General features: G+C 39.8%; 1 protein-coding gene across 1 annotated transcript in view; it reads right to left on the bottom strand.

Annotated features, from left to right (window-relative positions):
* Nucleotides 1-1,839: 1,839 nt before the first annotated feature.
* Nucleotides 1,840-21,795, bottom strand: part of mrc1a (mannose receptor, C type 1a) — a 165,080-nt gene continuing 145,124 nt past the window's right edge. Inside the window, exons 25-30 of the mRNA XM_072253795.1 lie at nt 19,631-19,808; nt 17,563-17,712; nt 16,035-16,151; nt 6,472-6,639; nt 6,347-6,382; nt 1,840-3,291 (exon numbers count right to left, since the gene is read on the bottom strand). Of these exons, the coding sequence (XP_072109896.1) occupies nt 3,062-3,291; nt 6,347-6,382; nt 6,472-6,639; nt 16,035-16,151; nt 17,563-17,712; nt 19,631-19,808 (879 nt within the window). The 3' untranslated portion in view covers nt 1,840-3,061. The remainder of the gene's footprint in view (nt 3,292-6,346; nt 6,383-6,471; nt 6,640-16,034; nt 16,152-17,562; nt 17,713-19,630; nt 19,809-21,795) is intronic.

Raw genomic sequence — 21,795 nt, 5'->3', positions numbered from 1 at the left:
GAGTATCAGCTGGCTGAGTGACATTGCGCAAACAACCTCATGCTCGGTGTCAGTAAGACCATCAAGAAGTTGCTTATGAACTTCAGAAGGTGGAAGCTGGGAGCACACCAGTTGTCATTGAGGGGTAAGGAGTGGAAAGGATGAACAGCATTAAGTTCCTGGGCGTCAACATCTCTGAGGGATGTTCCTGGATCTAACACATTAATGCAATCATGAAGAAAGGATGCTAGCAGCTCTACTTCATTAGCAGTTTCAAGAAATTTGGGACGTTAAAGTCTCTTGCAAATTTCTCTGGATGTACCATAGAGAGCATTTGGCCTGGTATCAAGGTTCCAGTGCATAGGATCACAAGAGGCTGCAGATGGTTGTAAACTCAGCCAGTTCCATCATGGGCATAACTTTCACCACTATTGAGAATATCTTCAAGATGCTGTGCCTCAGGAAGGCAGCATCCATCAGTAAGAACCCTCACGATCCAGGACATGTCCTCTTCTCATCACTACCATCAGGGAATTGATACAGGACCCACATTCAACTAATTAGAATAGCTTCTTCCCCTCCGCCATTAGATTTCTGAATGGTCCATGAACACTATCTTATTATTTCTTGTTTTTTTGCATTATTTATTTATTTTGTAATCTGTAGTAATTCTATATCTTTGAATTGCATGCTGCTGCCACAAAACAACCAATGTCATAATAAATCTGATTCTGATTCTCATAGCAATGCTGTGATGTTCACTATTCCTGTCCTTTCAGATGTCTAGATAAGTCGTTTGGTCTCCATTTAGCTCATTGATAATGTTGAATGCCACACATCCAATTCACTCTTTTATTGCTGAACAGCAGGGGAGCTGTGTGGTCTCGGCCATAGCAAAGACTAGGCCTCAAACCACAGTGTCACCGATCTTCAGAGAGACGTTGGAGCCGGCATTCTCCACCAGAGTGGTGTGGCATAGCGCAGGTGCAGTCTTCCAGTGTCCGTTTGGCAAAAGACTAGATGTATCGTGCTCATCTGTTGCAACATGTATGGACTCAGGGACTTGGACCATTGTTTGTTTTGTGTGACTATATTTTACAACTGTCTTATATATGGTATGTGTGCTGTGAATGACTGTTGGTACTGTGTTTTGCACCTTGGCCCGGGAGTAGCGCTGTTTAGTTTGGTTGTATTCATGTATGGTTGAATGACAATTGAACTTGGATTTGAAGTTGGATTTGAACTTTGAAGCTGGATTTGGATTACTGTTCTGATGCTGCAATTAGACTACAGTGGGAACTCAGAATGTGGGGGGGAATCTACTTAGTAGTGGACCCTGAATATGGGATGAACTTGAACTCGAGAAACTGAGTCAGACCCTAAAGGCCTGACTGGCGTGGAACAGTACTATCAGCAAGCCAGTTCACCCGTCCTGCCAAACCTTTCTTCACTCCAGTGCAGAATCAAAACTAAGGATTAGGAGGATTTTAATCACTGCATTCTGTGCCCTTTTTTGGATGCATCATTAATCCCAAACTTTCCAGGAATATTTGAGAATATTTTTATCTTTTGTAATCTGGTTGTCTGTTTACTTCTCTGTCAGTCTTTGGAGGAAATAACATTTTTATTTTCTAAACAAACCAGGAAAGACCTCCCAATATTTATTTATTTTTAAACCATTACATGAAGAACGTAATCCATCCGGATTCTCAATGCTCAATGAAAAATAACCCTTTATATGATATCAGTTCCTTAGTATATGATTGGTGTAAAAAATCATGTTCTATTAAGAATAGGTGATGTGATTTACAAAATGTATGGCATACAATTAAGAAAAAAACTGTACCCATGCTGTCTACAGATGATAATTTTTATTTTCTTGTGATTGCTGTTTGATGCAATTCATTCCTCATACAAGCCATAGAAATCACAATTTGATCAGAATCCTATTTTTAAAATGAATAAAACATTTATCCCTTTTACTGTGCCTGAAATCAGTTCATACCTCTTTAGTGTATCAGGAAACATAAAAATCATTCCATATTAAACATACTAGACTTTTATTCCAAATGTTATTATTCATACATATATGTAAGGTCAATATATTTAATGTCTAAATGAAAACCCTCAACTTATTTCAATCTGTATGAACATCCAAAATTTTGCACACGTTCTGTCTCTAGAAATGTGCTGATGATAATTATTTACATTTGGCTGGAAGTTCATCTGCACGCATTTTGTCTGTAAGGTTTGTATAATCACCAAGTTACTCATAAACAGTGAATGGAACAGTAGGTAACCACAAATTCATATTCAAGTTATTTGCTGTGTGGATGTTCACAAAATAAGGGTTAATGATATGCATCTAATCTATTTAAAAAAATAAAGAAGCAGAGAATTGCTGACAGACAAGTTGTGAACTGATTTTAAAATTTTCTCTGAAATCTAGGCTTTTAACAGTTATGTGCAGAAAACGCTGGAGGAACTCAGCAGCTCAGTCAGTATCTATGGATATAAATAAACGGTTGATGTTTTGGTCCCGATGAAGGGTCTTGGCCTGAAATGCTGACTGTTTACTTATTTTCAAAGATACTGCTTGACCTGCTGAGTTCCTGTAGTATTTTGTTTCAATTGCTATGGATTTCCTCAGTATCTGCAGAATCTCTTGGGGTTTTTAACAGTTACGTGTATTTTGCGCACTATATTTGGGCTATAAATCAGATACATGAAACAACACACTTTTTTTTGCAGTAGGTGTTTTCTTTGTATCAAAGCTATAAGATTCAACTCTCTCCTATTTACAGTTTCGAAATGTATTATTTAAATAGCAGAATTACTAAAGCACTAAGCATTAATTCTAAAAGGTTACCTGAAACTTTAACGAACATAAGTAATCAATATATATACTTCTAAAATAATGGTTAACAATACACAAGAATCGTGGAGTCCTGTGGAAAATATTGCAGCAAAGCACACATCAGCCAAATACACCGCTAAAATGCATTTCCAGTCTAACTACATGCAGCTCATGGTAGATTTATTTCAAAGTATTTCAAAAACTTTCAGTAAACTACATTACATTCTATTCATTTGATTCTATATTTGGCACAAGAGACTTCATGTCACTGGGTTCAGATGTAAACTCTCTGTTGAAGAAAAGGGTGTTATCAAATGTTGTAGGTCCATCTGAGGTCTTCCTCCTATACTTTTGAAAGAAGTAGCCTCCAAGAACTACAAGTAGAATGATGACAAGAACTATTACCGCCACAATCCCTGCAGTGCTGTAAGATGGATTCTTTTTTGGTCGGGGATCTGATTTAAACAAAAACACACACAATAAGATAATCAAGGATAATACTTAACTAGATGACGCAACTCAATCTGTCTGCACAGTTGCCAGCTATTAAGCTGGAGATTTCTCAAGATAATTTCCCAGCTCTTTACACAAAAACGTAAGAAAAAAGTGCAAGAGCCATCTACAGACCCCATTACGTCCACAAAGTAACATTATTCAACAGGTTTAATTGCTACCGTTGCTGAATGCTCCTCCATCAATATCCAGGAGCTTATCATGAAACAGAAAAAGAACAAGGCCCATCACAGGAAATCCATGGCAAGAAGACCTGTCATGAGTATTCTACGAGAAGTGATTCCCTTCCTGATTCCCACCATCTACAAAACACAGCTCGCAAGTGAGTTTGAATATATCCACCTTGCACAAATGAATGCATCACCAGGACATAGCAGTGCACTTGATAAGCACACCTCATCTGCCATTGCTAATATTTCACTTACTCTGCTACAACCACTAATACCTATCTGCAGAAAGATACACTGTAACAAGATCTCTTTGAAAATATCTCTGTTCTGTGTGTTACATTAAATTTTGTAAAATACTGAATGAATGTCTGAACAGTTCAAAATGACAATTTAACTCTTTGTGAGATCGCAGCATGTAGAGTGCCTGTACAAGGTAAAGGCTGTAGGTTTGTTAATCCCTGATGTTTTCTAGTAGCAGCTGGATTCTTTCTCAGTTTCAGTCACCAAATTACACGAGGATGTCTGTAAATGACTAAAAGTTTGTTGGTTACTTTGAGAGCTAGTTTGATGGATTCTTTCTTAGTGTAATATTATTGTTCTTTGTAAGTCAAAGGAACGTTATGTCCCAAACGTTTGTGGACTCATGAATAAGGAGTGACCATTAAGAGGTCTAATTGATTGAAAAGGGGATGCCGAACACTGTGTTAATGAATGCTCATGTTGTTTGAAAGAAAGAAACCAAGCTAAGTTAAAGGAATGAGAACAAAAGATCAAATAATTTGTTGGTCTCTTTGTCTCTCTATGCTTATATTTATTGTGGTACCTTTCCTGGGTTCTTTGGACTTCCAGACTGGGAACTGTGATTGGTGCCTAGGATCCAGGGGTGGATTCACAACCGAGTTGGAATTCTGAGTCCCCAGACAACAGCAACAGTCAAGAAATGACTAAGAATCACGAGGCTTGAATTTTCCATGGAAATCTTTATGACTTATTATATAGTATTTTGTGTGGTTTATTTGTGTTTTCTATTTTATGATAATAAATTAGGCTTAAGATATTTTGTTGTGCTCGTAGGCTTATTACCACATCTCCTGGACACTTGAATTGTTTCGGTCTGATCAACCCAGTTGAACTACAACACAGTAGAGGCCATTTGTTCTTTCTTTATTCCTTTTCCTTTGCTTTCTTTATTTCTTGCTGTTTATTTTCAGATTCTCTGGCTTCTCAGGATCAACCCTATCAAGCCCTCAATGAGGTTTATACATTTTGGTATCACTTTTTATTCTTATTCACTCAGTGGCCACTTTATTATGTTCCTCCTGTACCAGATAAAGTGGTCACTGAATGTATACTTGTGGTCTTCTGCAGCTGCAGCCTATCCACTTCAAACTTCGGTGTGTTGTGCATTCAGAGATGCTCTTCTGCACACCACTAATGCATGGTTATTTGAGTTACTCTCTCCTTCCTATTGGCTTGAAACATTTAGGTTATTCTCCTCTGATCTCTCATTTTCACCCACAGAATTGCAGCTCACTAGATATTTTGTTTGTTTTTTTTTGCTCCATTCTCTGTAAACTCCACAGAGTTTGTGAAAATCTCAGGAGGTCAGCAGTTTCTAAGATACTCAAACCACCCCATCTGGAACCAAGAATCATTTCATGGTCAAAGTCACTTTGATCATATTTCTTCTACATTCTGAGGTTTGGTCTGAACAGCTGAACTTCTTGATAATGACTGTATATTTTTATGCATTCAGTTGCTACCACATGATTAGTTGATTAGATATTTGTGTGAATGAGCAAGTATATAGATGTACCTAATAAAGTGGCCACTGAGCATGTAAAATCTAGACTACGTTCTATCTACTCTATTTTTTACAACAATCAATGCAGTGAATCTTCATTTCATTTCATTTTCCCTTTGGTAAATGTTTTCTCTATAAGGTAAGATGATCAAAAATGGTTGCAGTCTTACCAAAACCCTTTATAAATACAGCAAGACTTCCATAATTGTATACTACACTTATTTATCAATAAATGTGTATTTTCCTAATTTCTTCCTTTAATTTGTGATTTATGAACAGCACCAAAACAATTTACTTTCAAGATACAATGCCTCAAAAAGGTCCCCTGTCACCCAGGACATGCCCTCTTGTTACTGCTACCAGTAAGGACGAGGTACAGGAGCCTGAATGTTTCAGGAACAGCTTCTTCCACTCCACAATCAGATTTTTGAATGGACACTGAACCCAGGAACACTACCTCAGTATTATTTCCTCCATTTTTGCACCACTTATTTCATTTAATTTCCTTTTTTATATATACTTACTGTAATTTATAGTTTTTTTTTATTATGTGTTGTAATGTACTGCTGCCAGAAAACAACACATTTTTCTGCAGGCCTTCCCCTAAGGGCTCCTTCTGATGCCCGATAATGCCAGGGTTGGAATGTACGACTTCTCTCACATTTTCTCTTACTACAAAACCCCTTCTATTTTGAAGGAGCTGATGATGGGAAGTGTCACATGTCCCTGGTCTGCGGCTCTGAGAATTAGCAATGCCTGATGTCCCAGAAGAGGGCTGATAATTTTTTGCCAAACTACAGAATGCGGCATCGCCTCTCCACAACTTGCCTCAACAGAAAATTAGCATTCTCCACTTGCAGCATTATGTTGCCCCATGTTAGTGACAGTTGTTTCAGAAAGTTCAGAAGGATTTCACAATCTAAAGCAAATTCATCAGCTGAAACAAGAAGTACCATTTGGGTGAAGATAAACTGATCAACTAGGTATGATGCTAACAACTTCTTGGGTGCAAATAGCTCTTACCTTCCAGTTGTGATGGTGCCTCAGTTACATCCATAACTGTAAAAAAACAGAAATGCTAGTTATTCTTCACTGAATCCCACAAGAGAAAATAAAATTTTCGGAAGCCAGAGTACCATTTAGCTTACTTTTTGGCATTTTGCAGATGTAGTTTTTATAAATTGTACATGGTGCGTTGTTCCAGGTACCTTTATCCGAATACATTTCAACACAGTTTTCGTGCTTATGATCTGAAGGTTCTCCTTTATTCCAGTTTACAAAATCCACCACACTATTATCTAGCCATAGCCAAGCACCTACAATGGGGAAAAAGAATTATTTTCGTAAATGAAATACCAGTCTGAATATAGCTGAAAGAGTGGGTCATAAAACTTTGCTCCACCCGTGTTCCCAGGTTATGATCAACTCAAGGAATCCAGCACAGAACAGCCTGATTGAGGTGCCTCAGTGCTAAAACTGATGGTGCCTCAGCTCACCCTTTCTTCCTAACCATCCCATTTGGACCATAAGTACTACAATCCTTATTTCCTATGACTCTGTTTCCACAGATTTCTGGAAGAGAGTGTTTCCAAAATCACAACACTCTAAAGAAAAAATTGTTCCTTGTGTCCCTTTTAAAAGGAAGACCAATTTATTCCCCTTACTATAGAGGAAATATCCTCTAAGGAACTGTCCCATCAAGCCCTCTCGTAATGTTACATTTTAAACTGATAAACACCATTGAGTTCAAGTCTGACCTGCCCAATCTTTCTGACACTGCAACTCTTTCCTTTAAAGATAAGGCCCATTTTGTTTTCATTTCATGAAACTTCTGGTAAGATGGCAGCACACTTGGTTGCAGCAGTATCTCTGAGTCCAACAAAACGTGCAAATGTTTGACCTAAACTTTTTTTTGTGATGGCAAGACATTGATGGATATAGGCAATACCACAAGTCCACTTTACTGGTTCATAGATTCATAAAGCATAACAGCATAAAAACTGGTTCTTCAGCCCATCTAGTCTGGTCCAAACTACTATTCTGTCTAATCCCATTAACTAACATCTAGACCACAGACCTCCATACGCCTCCCATCTCTTCCATGCATGTACTTAATAGATACTATACTTATGTATTGTCCATTAACTTATATATGCACATAAGTGTTTGCATATATATAAATCTACACTGTATCTACATTCAAAGTAAATAGAACAGAATCTACAAAAATCATACATAAACAAAGACTGACAAAGTGTGAAATAAAACAAATTGTGCAAATTTAAAACATTTATGTACACTTATATGTACATGCATATGTGCATATATACATATACAGTACATACGTGTACATGTACAAATGTGACTCATACATACTGCATCCATATAAAGAATGGACAACACCCACCTGAAACACTGCCACTGATAATTAGTAATACAACCAGAACCAAATTCCCAAACCTTGGCCTTTACAATTCCCTGTCTCAGTTCTGGTTGCAGTTGCAAACTCAACCACAATAGTTCAGCTGCTTCACAACAATTGTAGTACACTCTAGTAAGAACTGGTGTGTGCCAATGATTGGCATAATTGAGAAAATAACAGCTGAAAATTCAGTTGGTAGCATTACCACAAAACCATAAAATCATAAGACATAAGAGCAGATTAAGCTCTGCTCTGCCATTCTATCAAGGCTGATTTATTATCCCTCTGAAACCTATTTTGCAGCCCTCTCTCCATAAACGTAACATCCTGACTAACCAAGCTCAGCTTTAAATATACTCAATGACTTGGCCTTCACAGCTGTCCGTGGCAATGAAATACCACAGATTCACTCTCTGGCTAATGAAATTTCTTCGCATCTCTGTTCTAAATGGATATACCTCTATTTTAAAGCAGTGTCCCCGGTCTTAGACTCACAATACAGGATACATTCTCTTCACATCCATTCTATGTAGGCTTTTCAATATTTGATTGGTTTCAAAGACAGCCACCTTCATTCTTCTAAACTCCTGCAAGTACAGGCTCACTGCCATCAATCGCTTCTCATGCATTAACCTTTTATTCCCGGAATCATTCTCATGAACCTCATCTGCACCCTCTCCAATGCCAGATAAGAGGCCCAGCACTGCTTACAATACTCCGTGCGGTCTGGCCAATGACTTATAAAGCCTCAGCATTATACCTTTGCTATTATATTCTAGTCCTCTTAAAATGAGTGCTCACATTGCATTTCCATTCCTTATCACTGACTCAACCTGCAAGTTAACCTTTAGGGAATCCTGCACAAAGACTCCCAAGTCCCTTTGCACCTCTTATTTTTGAATTTTCACCCCATTTAGAAAATAGTTTCTGTTTTTATTCCTTCTACCAAACTGCATGACATAATTCCCAACACTAGATTCCATCTGCCTCTTCTTTGCCCATTCTTCCATTCTGTCTAAGTCCTTCTGCAGACTCCCTGCTTTCTCAACATTACGTATCCCTTGTCTTCATATTGTCTGCTAACTTGGCCACAAAGTCATCAATTCTGTCATCCCAATCATTGACATATAATGTGAAAAGAAGTGGTCCCAATACCAACACTATGGAACACCACTTGTCACCGGCGTCCAACCGGAACAGACTCCTTTATACCCACTCGTTGCCTCCTGCCAGTCAGCCAATCTTCTATCCTGTAATCTTTCCTGTTAGGCATCCTCATGGGTGGCATCCTGTCAAAGACCTTCTTAAAATCCAAATAAACAACTGACTCCTTTGTCCGTCCCAGCACATCTCAATGTGGGCCATATGACTCCCCAGGGGAATATACTGGATTGTGGAGGGGCCACTAGTCAAAAAACAAGAAATTGGGGACCACAGGAGAATCTGAATGGGCCATGAGAAATTTATTGCTTTATGTAAATAAAAAAAGATATTCAGATATGTAATTTATTTTGAATCTTGAATGATGTGAGAAAAACAACTAGTTGCTCAACTGCAAGTTAAGAAGTTAGCCTTGCAAATCGATGAAAATACATTATGTGATAATGAAGCCCATCTGATGACATATGTTTGGTTTGTGGATGATGATCAGGTCAGCAAGGAAATGCTTTTTTGCCCGGAAACTTAAGACAGATACCAAAGGTGAAACTATTTATGAAGACGTCAAGAGCTATTACTTGGAAAACAATGTTTTGCTGAAAAATATAATGGCTTGTGCAACTGCTGGTGCTGCTTTGATAGTAGGAAGATGCAGAGGATTCACTGCTCATTTAAAAAATGCTGTGCCTGACATTTTTTGCATACACTATGTCATCCACCGTTAGCATTTGTTTGTGAAAATTTGGCAGGACATTTGCATGACACCCTTGCTGTTGTAATAATGGCTGTCAACTTCTTCAAATCAAATGCACTTCAAGATGATCTTTTTTGACAAGTTTTTGAGGAAAGCAAAGATTTTGAGCAGCTACTAATGCATACAAAGGTCTGATGGTTATTGAAAGATAATAGTCTTTGTTGCTTTGTTGCACTTTGGAATAGTATTGCAACAGGCTCTGTGATAAGCAGCTTGGAGAATAAATTGTCACTGCTAAGTCTGACATGTTTTACCTGCCAGAAATATTTGAAAAACTATATTTATTAAATGAAGAGTTATACAGAAAAAACTTCTGGCTTTCCTTGGAAAACTCAAATTTTGCAGCAGCAATATTGGACACCGTGAGTGTCATTGTCAGTTTATGCAATCTCCTTCACTGGTCACTCTTAAAATAGAATTACAAGATGATACTCTGATTGTATAATCCTGATCATTTGAAACAACCGTGCACTGATATGGAACTTTGGTTCAGAGACCTGCTGGAGATGCACACTCCAGATTGGGAGGTGGATCCATTTGGGGTGAATGTAAATTTCATTGACACCTCATTGCAACAATGTCTTATTGAGCTGCAGAGTGATTACAGCTCAAGCAAAATTCAAGCTTAGCAAGAAAAAAATTCTGGATAAGTAGTGATATTCAAAATAAGTTTCCACAGCCCTGGAAGAAGGCAAGGTTGTTTTTATTGGATTTCCAACCTCGTATACCAGTGCTGGAGAAGAATAGTGTGAGCTGCCTTAATGACTATCACCCAGTAGCACTCACACCTACAGTGATGAAATGCTTTGAGAGGATGGTCATGACTAGACTGAACTCCTGCCTTAGCAAGAGCCTGGACCCATTGCAGTTTGCCTATCGCCACAATAGGTCAATGGCAGATGCAATCTCAATGACTCTTCACACGGCTTTAGACCACCTGGACAATACAAACACCTATGTCAGGATGCTGTTCATCTACTATAGCTCAGCACTTATTACCATCATTCCCACAATCCTGATTGAGAAGTTGCAGAACCTGAGCCTCTGTACCTCCTTCTGCAATTGGATCCTCGACCACAATCTGTGTGGATGGGTGATAACATCTCCTCCTCGCTGACATTCAACAGAGGTTGCACCCCAGGAGTGTGTGCTTAGCCCACTGCTCTACTCTCTATATACCCATGATTATGTGGCTAGGCAGATCTCAAATACCATCTATAAATTTGCTGATGATACTACCATTGTTGGTATGAATCTCAGGTGGTGACGAGAGGGCGTACAGGAGCGAGATATGCCAACTAGCGGAGTAGTGGCGCAGCAACAACCTGGCACTCAACGTCAGTAAGACGAAAGAGCTGATTGTGGACTTCAGGACGGGCAAGGCAAAGGAACACACACCAATCCTCATAGAGGGATCAGAGGCAGAGAGAGTGAGCAGTTTCAAGTTCCTGGGTGTCAAGATCTCTGAGGACCTAACCTGGTCGCAACATATCAACGTAGTTATAAAGAAGGCAAGACAGCGACTATACTTCATTAGGGGTTTGAAGAGATTTGGCATGTCAGCAAATACACTCAAAAAATTCTATAGATGTGCCACAGAGAGCATTCTATCAGGCTGCATCGCTGTCTGGTATGGGGGGGCTACTGCACAGGACCGAAAGAAGCTGTAGAGGGTTATAACTTTAGTTAGCTCCATCTTGGGTACTAGCCTACAAAGTTTCAGGACATCTCCAAGGAGTGGAGTCTCAGAAAGGCAGCGTCCGTTATTAAGGACCTCCAGTACCCACTGTTTCTCACTGTTATCATCAGGAAGGAGGTGTAGAAGCCTGAAGGCACACACTTAGCGATTCAGGAACAGCTTCTTCCCCTTTGCCATCTGATTCCTAAATGGACATTGAACCATGAACACTACCTCACTTTTTCAATAGATACTATTTCTGATTTTTGCATGATTTTTAATCTATTCAATATACATATGTTATAATTGATTTATTTATTTTTCTTCTATATTATGCATTGCATTGAACTGCTGCTGCTAAGTTAACAAATTTCATGACACCTGCTGGTGATAATAAACCTGATTCTGATTAACTAGTTGAATGTGGTTTTAGTCAGGCTCTTCACCTGCTATCAAAAGCTCATCATTGTCTTGAAGTTGTGAGAAGACGTGACCTCTGATTATCTTCAACCAGGTTGAAATCTGATATTTGAAAACTTGTTAGCTGCCATAAGTTGTAAGAATCTAGCTAATACCCAAAGTAACAGTATCAAGCACTTTTGTGTTGTTGGTTGGAAGAATGTAAAACACATTATAAATAAAGTACACTATTTAGAGTTTTGAAATGGTTTTATTTTTCAAATAGTAATACCTATAATCTGTCAAACCATAAATATTGAAAAAATAATCGGTGCAGTTGACCAAAAAAAGCTTTAGCAACTAACGGAAACTATAGAGGGTGATGGCTACGGAGGTAAATGAAAGCCACAAGTGGGCCACGAACGAAAAAAGGTTGAGAACCATTAGCCTGTCTGTTACTTTTTAAAATAATTTCAATGGATTTGTCAGGCAAGATTTCCCCTTCAGGAAATCATGTTGACATTGGACTACTTCACCATGCACCTGCTGTTGTAAAGATCTTGGAGTCTATTATTAAGGATGAAGTTCAGAATCGCATCCAATGTGTCAGTGTTTCAGTGGAATAAAGGAAATTACAAAAGCATGAAAGGGGAACTGGCCAAAGTTGACTGGAAAGGGACATTGGCAAGAAAGACAGCAGAGCAGCAATGGCTGGAGTTTCTGCGAGAAATGAGGGAACTGCAAAACAGATATATTCCAAATAAGAAGAAATTTTTGAATGGAAAAAGGACACTACCATGTTTGACAAGTGAAATCAGAGCCAAAGTAAAAGCAAAAGAGAGGACATACAAGGAAGCCAAAGCTAGTGGGAAGATAGAAGATTGGGAAGCTTTTAAAAACTTTCAGAAGGAAACTAAGAAGGTCATTAGGGAGGAAAAGATGAATTATGTAAAGCAGCTGGCAACTCATATCAAAGAAGATACTAAAAGATTTTTTAGGTATATAAAGGGTAAAAGAGAATTGGGGGTAGATATAAGACCAATAGAAAATAATGCTGGAAATATTGTAATGAGAGATGCAGAGATGGCAGAGGAATGGAATGCGTATTTTGCATCAGTCTTCACAGTAGAAAATATCTGCAGTATACCGGACATTCAAGAATGTCGGGGAAGTGAAGTAGGTGCAGCGAAAATTATGACTGAGATGGTGCTCAGGAAGCTTAATGGTCTGAGGGTGGATAAATCTCCTGGACCTGATGGAATGCACCCTCGGGTTCTGAAGGAAGCAGCTGGAGAGATTGCAGAGGCATTAACAATGATCTTTCAAGAATTGATAGATTCTGGCATTGTACCGGATGACTGAAAAATTGTAAATGTTACTCTGTTATTTAAGAAGGGTGGAAGGCAGCAGAAAGGAAACTATAGACCTGTTAGCCTGACATCAGTGGTTGGGAAGTTGTTGGAATTGATTATTAGGGATGAGATTACAGAGTACTTGGAGGCACATGACAAGATAGGCCAAAGCCAGCATGGTTTCCTGAAAGGAAAATCCTGCCTGACTAACCTACTGCAATTTTTTGCGGAAATTACAAGCAGGATAGACAAAGGAGATGCAGTAGATGTGGTGTACTTGGATTTTCAGATAGCCTTTGACAAGGTGCTGCACATGAGGCTGCTTAGCAAGATAAGAACCAATGGAATTACAGGGAAGTTACTAGCGTGGGTGGAGCATTGGCAGATCGGCAGGAAACAGAGAGTGGGAATAAAGGGATCCTACTCTGGCTGGCTGCCTGTTACCAGTCGAATTCCACAGGGGTCAGTGTTGAGACCGCTGCTTTTTACTATGTATGTCAATGATTTGGACTATGGGATTAATGGATTTGTGGCTACATTTGATGATGATACAAAGACGAGCAGAGGAGAAGGTAGTGTTGAGGAAACTGAGAGCCTGCAGAGAGACTTAGATAGTTTAGGGGAATGGGCAAAGAAGTGGCAAATGAAATGCAATGTTGGAAAGTGTATGGTCATGCACTTTGGTGGAAGAAATAAATGGGCAGAGTATGATTTAAGTGGGGAGAGAATTCAAGATTCAAGGGACTTGGGAGTCCTTGTGCCAGATATCCTAAAGGTTAACCACCAGGTTGAGTCGGTGGTGAAAAAGGTGAATGCAATGTTGGCATTGATTTCTAGAGGTATAGAATATAAGAGCAGGGATGTAATGTTGAGGCTCTACAAGGCACTCATGAGACCACACTTGGAGTATTGTGTGTAGTTTTGGTCTCTTTATTTTAGAAAGGATATACTGACATTGGAGAGGGTTCAGAGAAGATTTACAAGAATGGTTCCAGGAATGAAAGGGTTATCGTATGAAGAACATCTGGCAGCTCTTGGGCTGTATTCCCTGGAGTTCAGGGGAATGAGGGGAGATCTCATTGAAACATTTCGAATGTTAAAAGGCCTGAACAGATTAGATATGGCAAAGTTATTTCCCATGGTAGGGGATTCTAGGTCAAGAGGGCACGACTTCAGGATTGAAGGACGTCCATTTAGAACAGAGATGCAGAGAAATTACTTTAGACAGAGGGTGGTAAATCTGTGGAATTTGTTGCCACAAGTGGCTGTGGAGGCCAAGTCATTGGGTGCATTTAAGGCAGAGATAGATAGGTTCTTGATTAGCCAGGGCATCAAAAGTTATGGAGGAGAAGGCAGGGGAGTGGGGATGACTGGAAGAATTGGATCAGCCCATGATTGAATGGCGGAGCAGACTCGATGGGCTGAATGGTCTTATTTTTCTCGGAGGACGAGCATTCCACCACCCCGCCTACACTTGCTTACCTCTATCTTCTCAAACTTACTTCTAGCCTGCACCTGTTCTCATTCAATCCTGTTGAGCCAAAACCTGACCACTTTAACACTGGCCCTTTCCAAAAATGGCTACTCCAACAATGACCACTCTGCTTTAATCTCACTTCTTTTTATTAGCCCTTGCTAAATCACTATAAGCCAGCTGGTGGCACAGTGACATCAGCGCCAGACTCCAGAGTGAAGGTTCCCAAGTTCGAATCCAGGTCGGGCCGCTCCCGGGCATGCTTTCCATCCGTGCCGGGTTGAGTGTCGAGCTCACAACTCGGCCTCCTTAAAAAAAAAACTGTGCTGTGAGAAAGATGTGGGGGACCACTCACAGAATCTTTCTTCCAAGACAACCACTTGAAAAAAGAGGTTGCCGAGGCTCTGGCAGAGTATGGCACACAAAAAAAAATCACTATAAACACAAACAATTGCCTGTTGTGCAGATGTTGGTGAGACTGGCAGCAGTAATTGTGCAAACCAGGACCTCACACCAAAGTGTTGCCTGTTACAGCCACTCAGGAGAGGAAACATTGGAGGTGGTGTGGGAGAGAACAGTGGCACGGTGGAAGCACTGGAATCCATGCCCTAGAACCAGGCCCTCATGCTGAGGCGTTGCCTATTGCAGCCACCAAGGGGAGGAGGCATCAGAGGCAGTGGGGGAGCAAACAGAGGTGCTGGGAGCATGCCGGAATCTGTGCTGAGTTGGAGGCTGGACCCTGCAGGCCAGCTCTCCCATAGCTGGCACTCGCTAGTGTTTGCTGCCTGGAACATGAGCTGGATTGCTTTCGGCTGTCGGAACTGATGCGTCCTTGTTCTTGCTGGAACGTGATTTCAGGGCAACATCTGATGCACCATCAATCTTCAGTCCATGCCTCTCAGGGACTTGTGCTAATATTATTTTGTGGTCCTATGGTGCTGTTGTAACTAAATGTGCTGTGTACTGTGTGTGACTGTATGTACTGTGTTTTGTACCTTGGCGCCAGAGGGACGCTGTTTCATTGCTTCCATACATGTGTATAGTTGAATGACAATTACACTTGAATTTGAAGATGCAACTTTGAACTCAGCAACAATTCGTTTTTATAAAACATTTGCTATGCATTAAAATTTCTCATTGCAAACTATTATAAACTAAGTTTGAAATAACCCATATACCAGAGGAAATGACCAAACTAAAACTGATTAATAGTGTATATTTTAAGTTTGTCCTTAAAAGAAAGACAGGCTGATGAAGGGGTGGTCATACATAGGCTTGACCCAATAATAATTTACATGGGGGGTGGGACCCAGAATGAACATGGAGTCAGCGGTCTCTTCTCCCAGTTTTAATACAGAGCGAAATGACAGAGCCACATCACATAAAGAAGAATTACACTCCTTCACTGCTTGCTCTGCACATTCTATTTTTGACACAGTGTTTAATTAGGAAATACAAACCATATTTTCTTTACCTTCAATATTACTGTACATTCCTATCCAGAAGTTAGGTGCCTTGTCAGCCATGACTTCTGCAGTATTTAGCAAAAAGGTGTTTTCTGGAATATTATCGATACTTACTAATGAGGCACCTGAAAAATGAAGATAAAATTTAGATCAGTTTTTATTTAGAGGAAATGAGTGGAACAGACCCTTCCAGTCCAATGGGCCACACTGCCCAGTAACCATCTAGTTAAAACTAGCCTAATCAGAGGACAGTTTACAATGACCAATTAATCTACTAATTGGTAAGTGGAAGAAAACCAGAGCACCTGGAGGAAACCCATGCAGCTCTCAGGAAGAATGTACAAACTCCTTACAGAGGCACTGGAATTGAACTCCAAATTCCAGACCGCCCGAGTCGTAATAGCGTCATGCTGTCACAACCACAGATTCGGCAGCGCAGTAGCTATGGCAATTGCGCTTGTGAATATGCACGTGTCAGCTAATTATTATTTAATCATGATAGTATTTAACTCCATACTTGTCGTCGTAGTGCTTGTCGAGACTTGGGCAGAGCACGGCAACGCTTTGCTGCCTGTTTGCATTTGGCCTTCCCTGGGAAATTGGACTTCTGAGTCAACTGACTCTGAAGTCTAGCGGTATTCGTTTAATGTTTAGATGTTCTTTTCAGATTCGTTTTCCATTTGAGAGTTTTTGTTAACGGCCCTGTTTGGCCTAACGTTTATTGCTTTATTTTCCCTTTAACGCTATTCGCATTAAAGTCTGTGAACTATCGACCTGCTTCAGTGCCTCCTCCTCCGCACTTGGGCCATATCCGAACCCGGTAACACATGCTAACCACTATGCTACCATGATGCCCTAAAGATGAATATTTCACTCAAAATAGAAAAAAATAACAAGTTAAAAGCAAGGCTTATTGCTTCGTACTTTGTAGTCCACTGATGCTTATTGTCAGCTATGAAGCTGACAATAAACATTCAATTAGTTGGAGAAAGAATTAAAAATATTCATATTTATTTAAATGTAGCAGCTAAGAAAGTTTCAACATACAAAGGCAAACAGAAGATCAAATATATTACATGGTAAATAGAAGTTATAACTGTGTTGGAAAAAGGACAGCATGTTAAATGTTACACTTTATTCTGCATTCTGTTGTTTTTTTTTATCTTGATCTACCTCAATGCACTGTGTTATAATTTGACCAATATGAACAACTTCTTCATTCATTATATCTCGGTACATGTGACAATAACAAACCAATTTAAATTCCAGTATGAAACAAAGTTAGTGCTTTTGGTAAAAAGTGTTGCATTAAAATGAAGTGTTAAAGATTATATGCAACATTTCTTTGGCTTGAAGCAATTTCATTTTGCATAATAATATGGAACCACTGTAGTACACTGTATCTATTAGTGGATTAATCAGTTTGTAAGTTAAGACTGATTCATCTGCTAAGATTTATTTTTAGTGTTTACTCACAGACAGACATTGCGTCTAAAAAAGTGTAATTTCACAGTTACCACAAAGTAAAGTTCTTACCATAACGAATGCAGTCAAGGCTGGCAGAGGGCCAAGGTTTTTTATTTGATGCTTCAAAGAAGTAGCAGTGCCCATGAAATGGGATCCAGGATTGGTCCAGTGTTTCTGGACACCTTCCTTGGAGTTGAGGTGGCTCAGTAATCACAGGTTCTGACAAAATAAAGCATTCAAATAAAGCTTCAGCTGACCAAACTTTCTTGGTCTTTAGCTAATGAGAGCATTTTTATTCATATGTCGAAAGGGTAAGTTCTCCAAACGCACACAATCTTCCGTTTGAAAGCATGAACTATTATTCTGCCAGGCTCTTATCCATGTTGTACCTCATTTGGCCTCTAGGGAGTGAATGCAAAGGGCAGCACATAATGAGTGAGTCTTCAACTTCACAGCTGCCTGTTCCTGTGAAGAAACAGGCAGAAATGTGGGAAGAAATTGGAATAACCAATACCTGTTTCTTTTGGGAATTGGTGAGTTCACACTTCGGAAAAGAAACATAACATCTCGGTAAAGGGTTTTGCATGAGAGCATTCAACATTGCTGGCAACAATTGCTGAGACATTCTTCAATGAGCAATGACTTGAAAGCACTGATGTCATTTATTCCCAGCTGCCTAAATACAATCAGAATTCCCTTATCTCTAGACCATGCACCATCAACACTCTCTGTGTGAAAACATGCTCTCCAGAACTTCATCTTCTCTGCTGTTGATTTTCAGCTTCAAAGACACAACAGCTATTCATATACTGAATTGTGAAATTATTTACATTACTGAATCAACAATTGATGAAACTTAGACCAACAAAATGTAAGTTGCTTTTATCATGAAATTGATAATTTCTAATCGTACTCATTGATTTACAAGCCTTCAATTTATGAATTGGTTCTGTAATGTTAATGTCCTTGACTCATGATTCTCTCTTTGCCACACCAAGCAATTGATATCAGAGGCAGGTGGAACTGTGTCATCAAAGTTCACTATCAAGTTGGCTAGCAGCAGCTCTAAGCGGCTGTCTGATACAGAAATGAGGAATGGTTAGAGCTTGCACAAAGAGTGTGAGTAGGAAAACACAACAGCTGCACCACCACCTAACAGCTACCTACAAAGAGACTTTGGAATCACAAACACAAGACAATCTGCAGATGCTGGAAATCCAAACCACACACACAAAATGGTGGAGGAACACAACAGGCCAGGTGGCTTCTATGGAAAAAAGTAAGCAGTAAGCAGTCAACATTTCAGGCCAAGACCCTTCATCACTTTACTCTTTTCCATAGATGCTGCCTGGCCTGCTGATTTCCTCCAGCATTTTGTGTGTGTTGGTTGAAGAGACTTTGGAGGTGTCTACTACAAGGAAACCATGATAGTCTTCTTTCGAAATGGTTATACACAGAGCAACAGAGGTGGTCTCATTATGTCTTGCTTTTCTGTGAGGAGCTTTTCCAGATGATGAAGAATAAAATGATTCGAAGTCTATTGACCCCTTCTTTAAGCCCTGTTCTGCAGTTCCCTCAGCAAACTTCAGGAACAACTGTTGCCATCACCTCTATGCAGCTCACAAGCAGCTTCAAAAATCTATGGCAACTCAGCTACCAACTTCACATGCAAAATCACTACACATTGAGACCCTTGGAGAGGGGATGGGGAGGGAGGGTGATGTGGATAAAGGGAGAAAGAGATCTTTTATGTTTCACTTGAGGAATATCTTGAAATGGTACATTATGCAAGGAATATACCTTTTGATGATCCTTATTTAAGACTTGATTATTAACAAAATAATATTTCAGATTGTTGTGCTGATTTTTCAATGAAATTCTTGAACTGTGGCTTAAGAATTTTTCACTGACCCTGACTGTGCATTTGACTCTCTTGATTTCTACATTTTCTCTAAATGGAATGTTTTCCCCAGAATGTAATGTCTTTGCACATTGAGGGATAACTTTATTAGAATGCAAGACCTGTAAGTGTTATAAAAACGTTAAAACAAGTTTGCGCTCATTTATAATTTTAAATTGACTTTCAAAGAAATCAAACTAGTGCAGACAGAACTGAAGTTCACAAATTGATTCTTACCAGAAGATATTTTACAAGCGGCATATGACTCATTGTTGCAGTCTGAGGTTTTCCACTGTCCATTCAGGTCAATAAAGACACAATCATTATTGCCCTTGGGCTCTCCAACACCCCAGTTGGAATACCTCAGTTTCCACCCATCAATCCATCGGTACTGTCCTGCAGTCTGAAAGAAATTCTATTTTAAAGTAATGCGGCTGTGCCCCAAGGCCCTCAGCTATACTTTTTTGCTACTTAAGGTAACAGCAATTGACATTCATCTTTCCCTTTTGACTTGTGAAATAATTTGAAGTAACATTTCATAATCACAGCATCAGATCATTAGTGGCATAATAATTGTAATTTAAAATGTTAAATTTGAGAAAGAAACACTTATCTGAACTTTTTTCCATCAAATTCTCCAGAACAATCCAAATAAATGAATCTGCACTTGATACACAAGTCATCCAGCTATGGGACCGGATACAACTACATATAACTCCTGGCTCGACATCACTGAGCAGCGCCTCTGCATTCATTGCTGAATCCAGCAGCAGGGGGAGATATAGGATGCACCAGCACTCAGACTCTGGCACATTCATGAATTCGTTATTGCCAGGGCTGGAAGTCAGGAGCTAACCCATGCATTATACACAGTTCTCTAAGGAAGTACAAAACATAAAAGCAAGCTAAAGTAATTAAAAATTACATATTTTCTCATACTTATCACCTCCCTTGCAGCTCACATACCAGGGATTTCTGCAGACCTATGTTATGCCACTAGTTTGAGTTGTTGGACTGTAACTAGAAAATTACCAGTGAATATCAGCCAGCAAGTCTGGTCCTTCACATTAATGCCCGAGCCCTAGACATGCTAGCACCAGAAGGTCTTTTGAGATCACTGCTTTACTAAGATAAGGAATACCTACTGTTCCATGCCCAGAAAGCATTTTGCTAAATCCGATCACTTGGCTGTCTTTCTTCTACCTGTATACAAGCAAGGGCTAAAGATTAAAACTCCAGTGATTAGGACAACAAAGTCGTGGTCACAGGAAACAGAGAAGCGGCTATAGGATCGCATCAAGTCAGTAGACTGGGCAGTGTTCAAGGACTGATCTGTGGATCTGAATGAATGCACCAAGGTTCTAACAGACTTTATTAAAGCAGTTGCATCCCCACAAAATCATTCAGAGTCTTCCTCAATCAGAAGACCTGGATGAACCATGAGATGGGCAATCTGCTGAGAGCCAGATCTGGTGACCAAGAAAGTTATAAGAGGTCTAGGTACAATCTCTGGAAAGCCATCTCATGGGTGAAGTGGCAATTCCAGGCTAAACTTGAATCAACGAAGGATGCTCGACAATTGTACAGTAGCAGGGCTTGAATACTATCATCTCTTATAAAGTTAAATCAAGCGACATAGGTGACGGTAGGCCATTGCTTCCAGATGAGCTCAATGCTTTGTCTGCTCACTTTGACTGACAAAACGTGAAGGAACCATCACAAATGCCCACATTCCCTCATGATCCTATGACGTCAGTCTCTGAGGCCGATGTGCGAACAGTCTTCAGGAGGTGAACACATGAAAAGTATCCAGCCCAAACGGGGTGCATGGTCATGTACTAAACATCTCTGCTGATTAACTTCTGGAGTGTTCACTGAGATCTTTTTACTCACTGTTCGGTAGTCTCAGATACCTACCTGCTTCAGACAGGCTGCAATTATACTGGTACCCAAGTAGAGTGTGGTGACCTGCCTCAATGATTGATGTCATGGTAGCACTTACATCTACATTGATGAAGTGTTTTGAGAGGTTGGTGATGAAACATATCAATTTCTGCCTGAGAAGTGATTTAGATCTGCTCTAGTTTGCCTACTGGAGCAACAGGTCATCTCATTGGCTCTTCACTCAACCCTGGAACACCTGGACAGTAAAGATATATAGCTCAGGATATTCTTTATTGATTACATAGAAACATAGAAAATAGGTGCAGGAGTAGGCCATTCGGCCCTTCGAGCCTGCACCGCCATTTATTATGATCATGGCTGATCATCCAACTCAGAACCCTGCACCAGCCTTCCCTCCATACCCCCTGACCCCCGTAGCCACAAGGGCCATATCTAACTCCCTCTTAATTAAAGCCAATGAACTGGCCTCAACTGTTTCCTGTGGCAGAGAATTCCAC

This window comes from Mobula birostris, chromosome 3 (genome assembly GCF_030028105.1).
Source record: "Mobula birostris isolate sMobBir1 chromosome 3, sMobBir1.hap1, whole genome shotgun sequence".
NCBI lineage: Eukaryota > Metazoa > Chordata > Chondrichthyes > Myliobatiformes > Myliobatidae > Mobula > Mobula birostris.
This window is presented reverse-complemented; position numbering and strand designations above follow the sequence as displayed.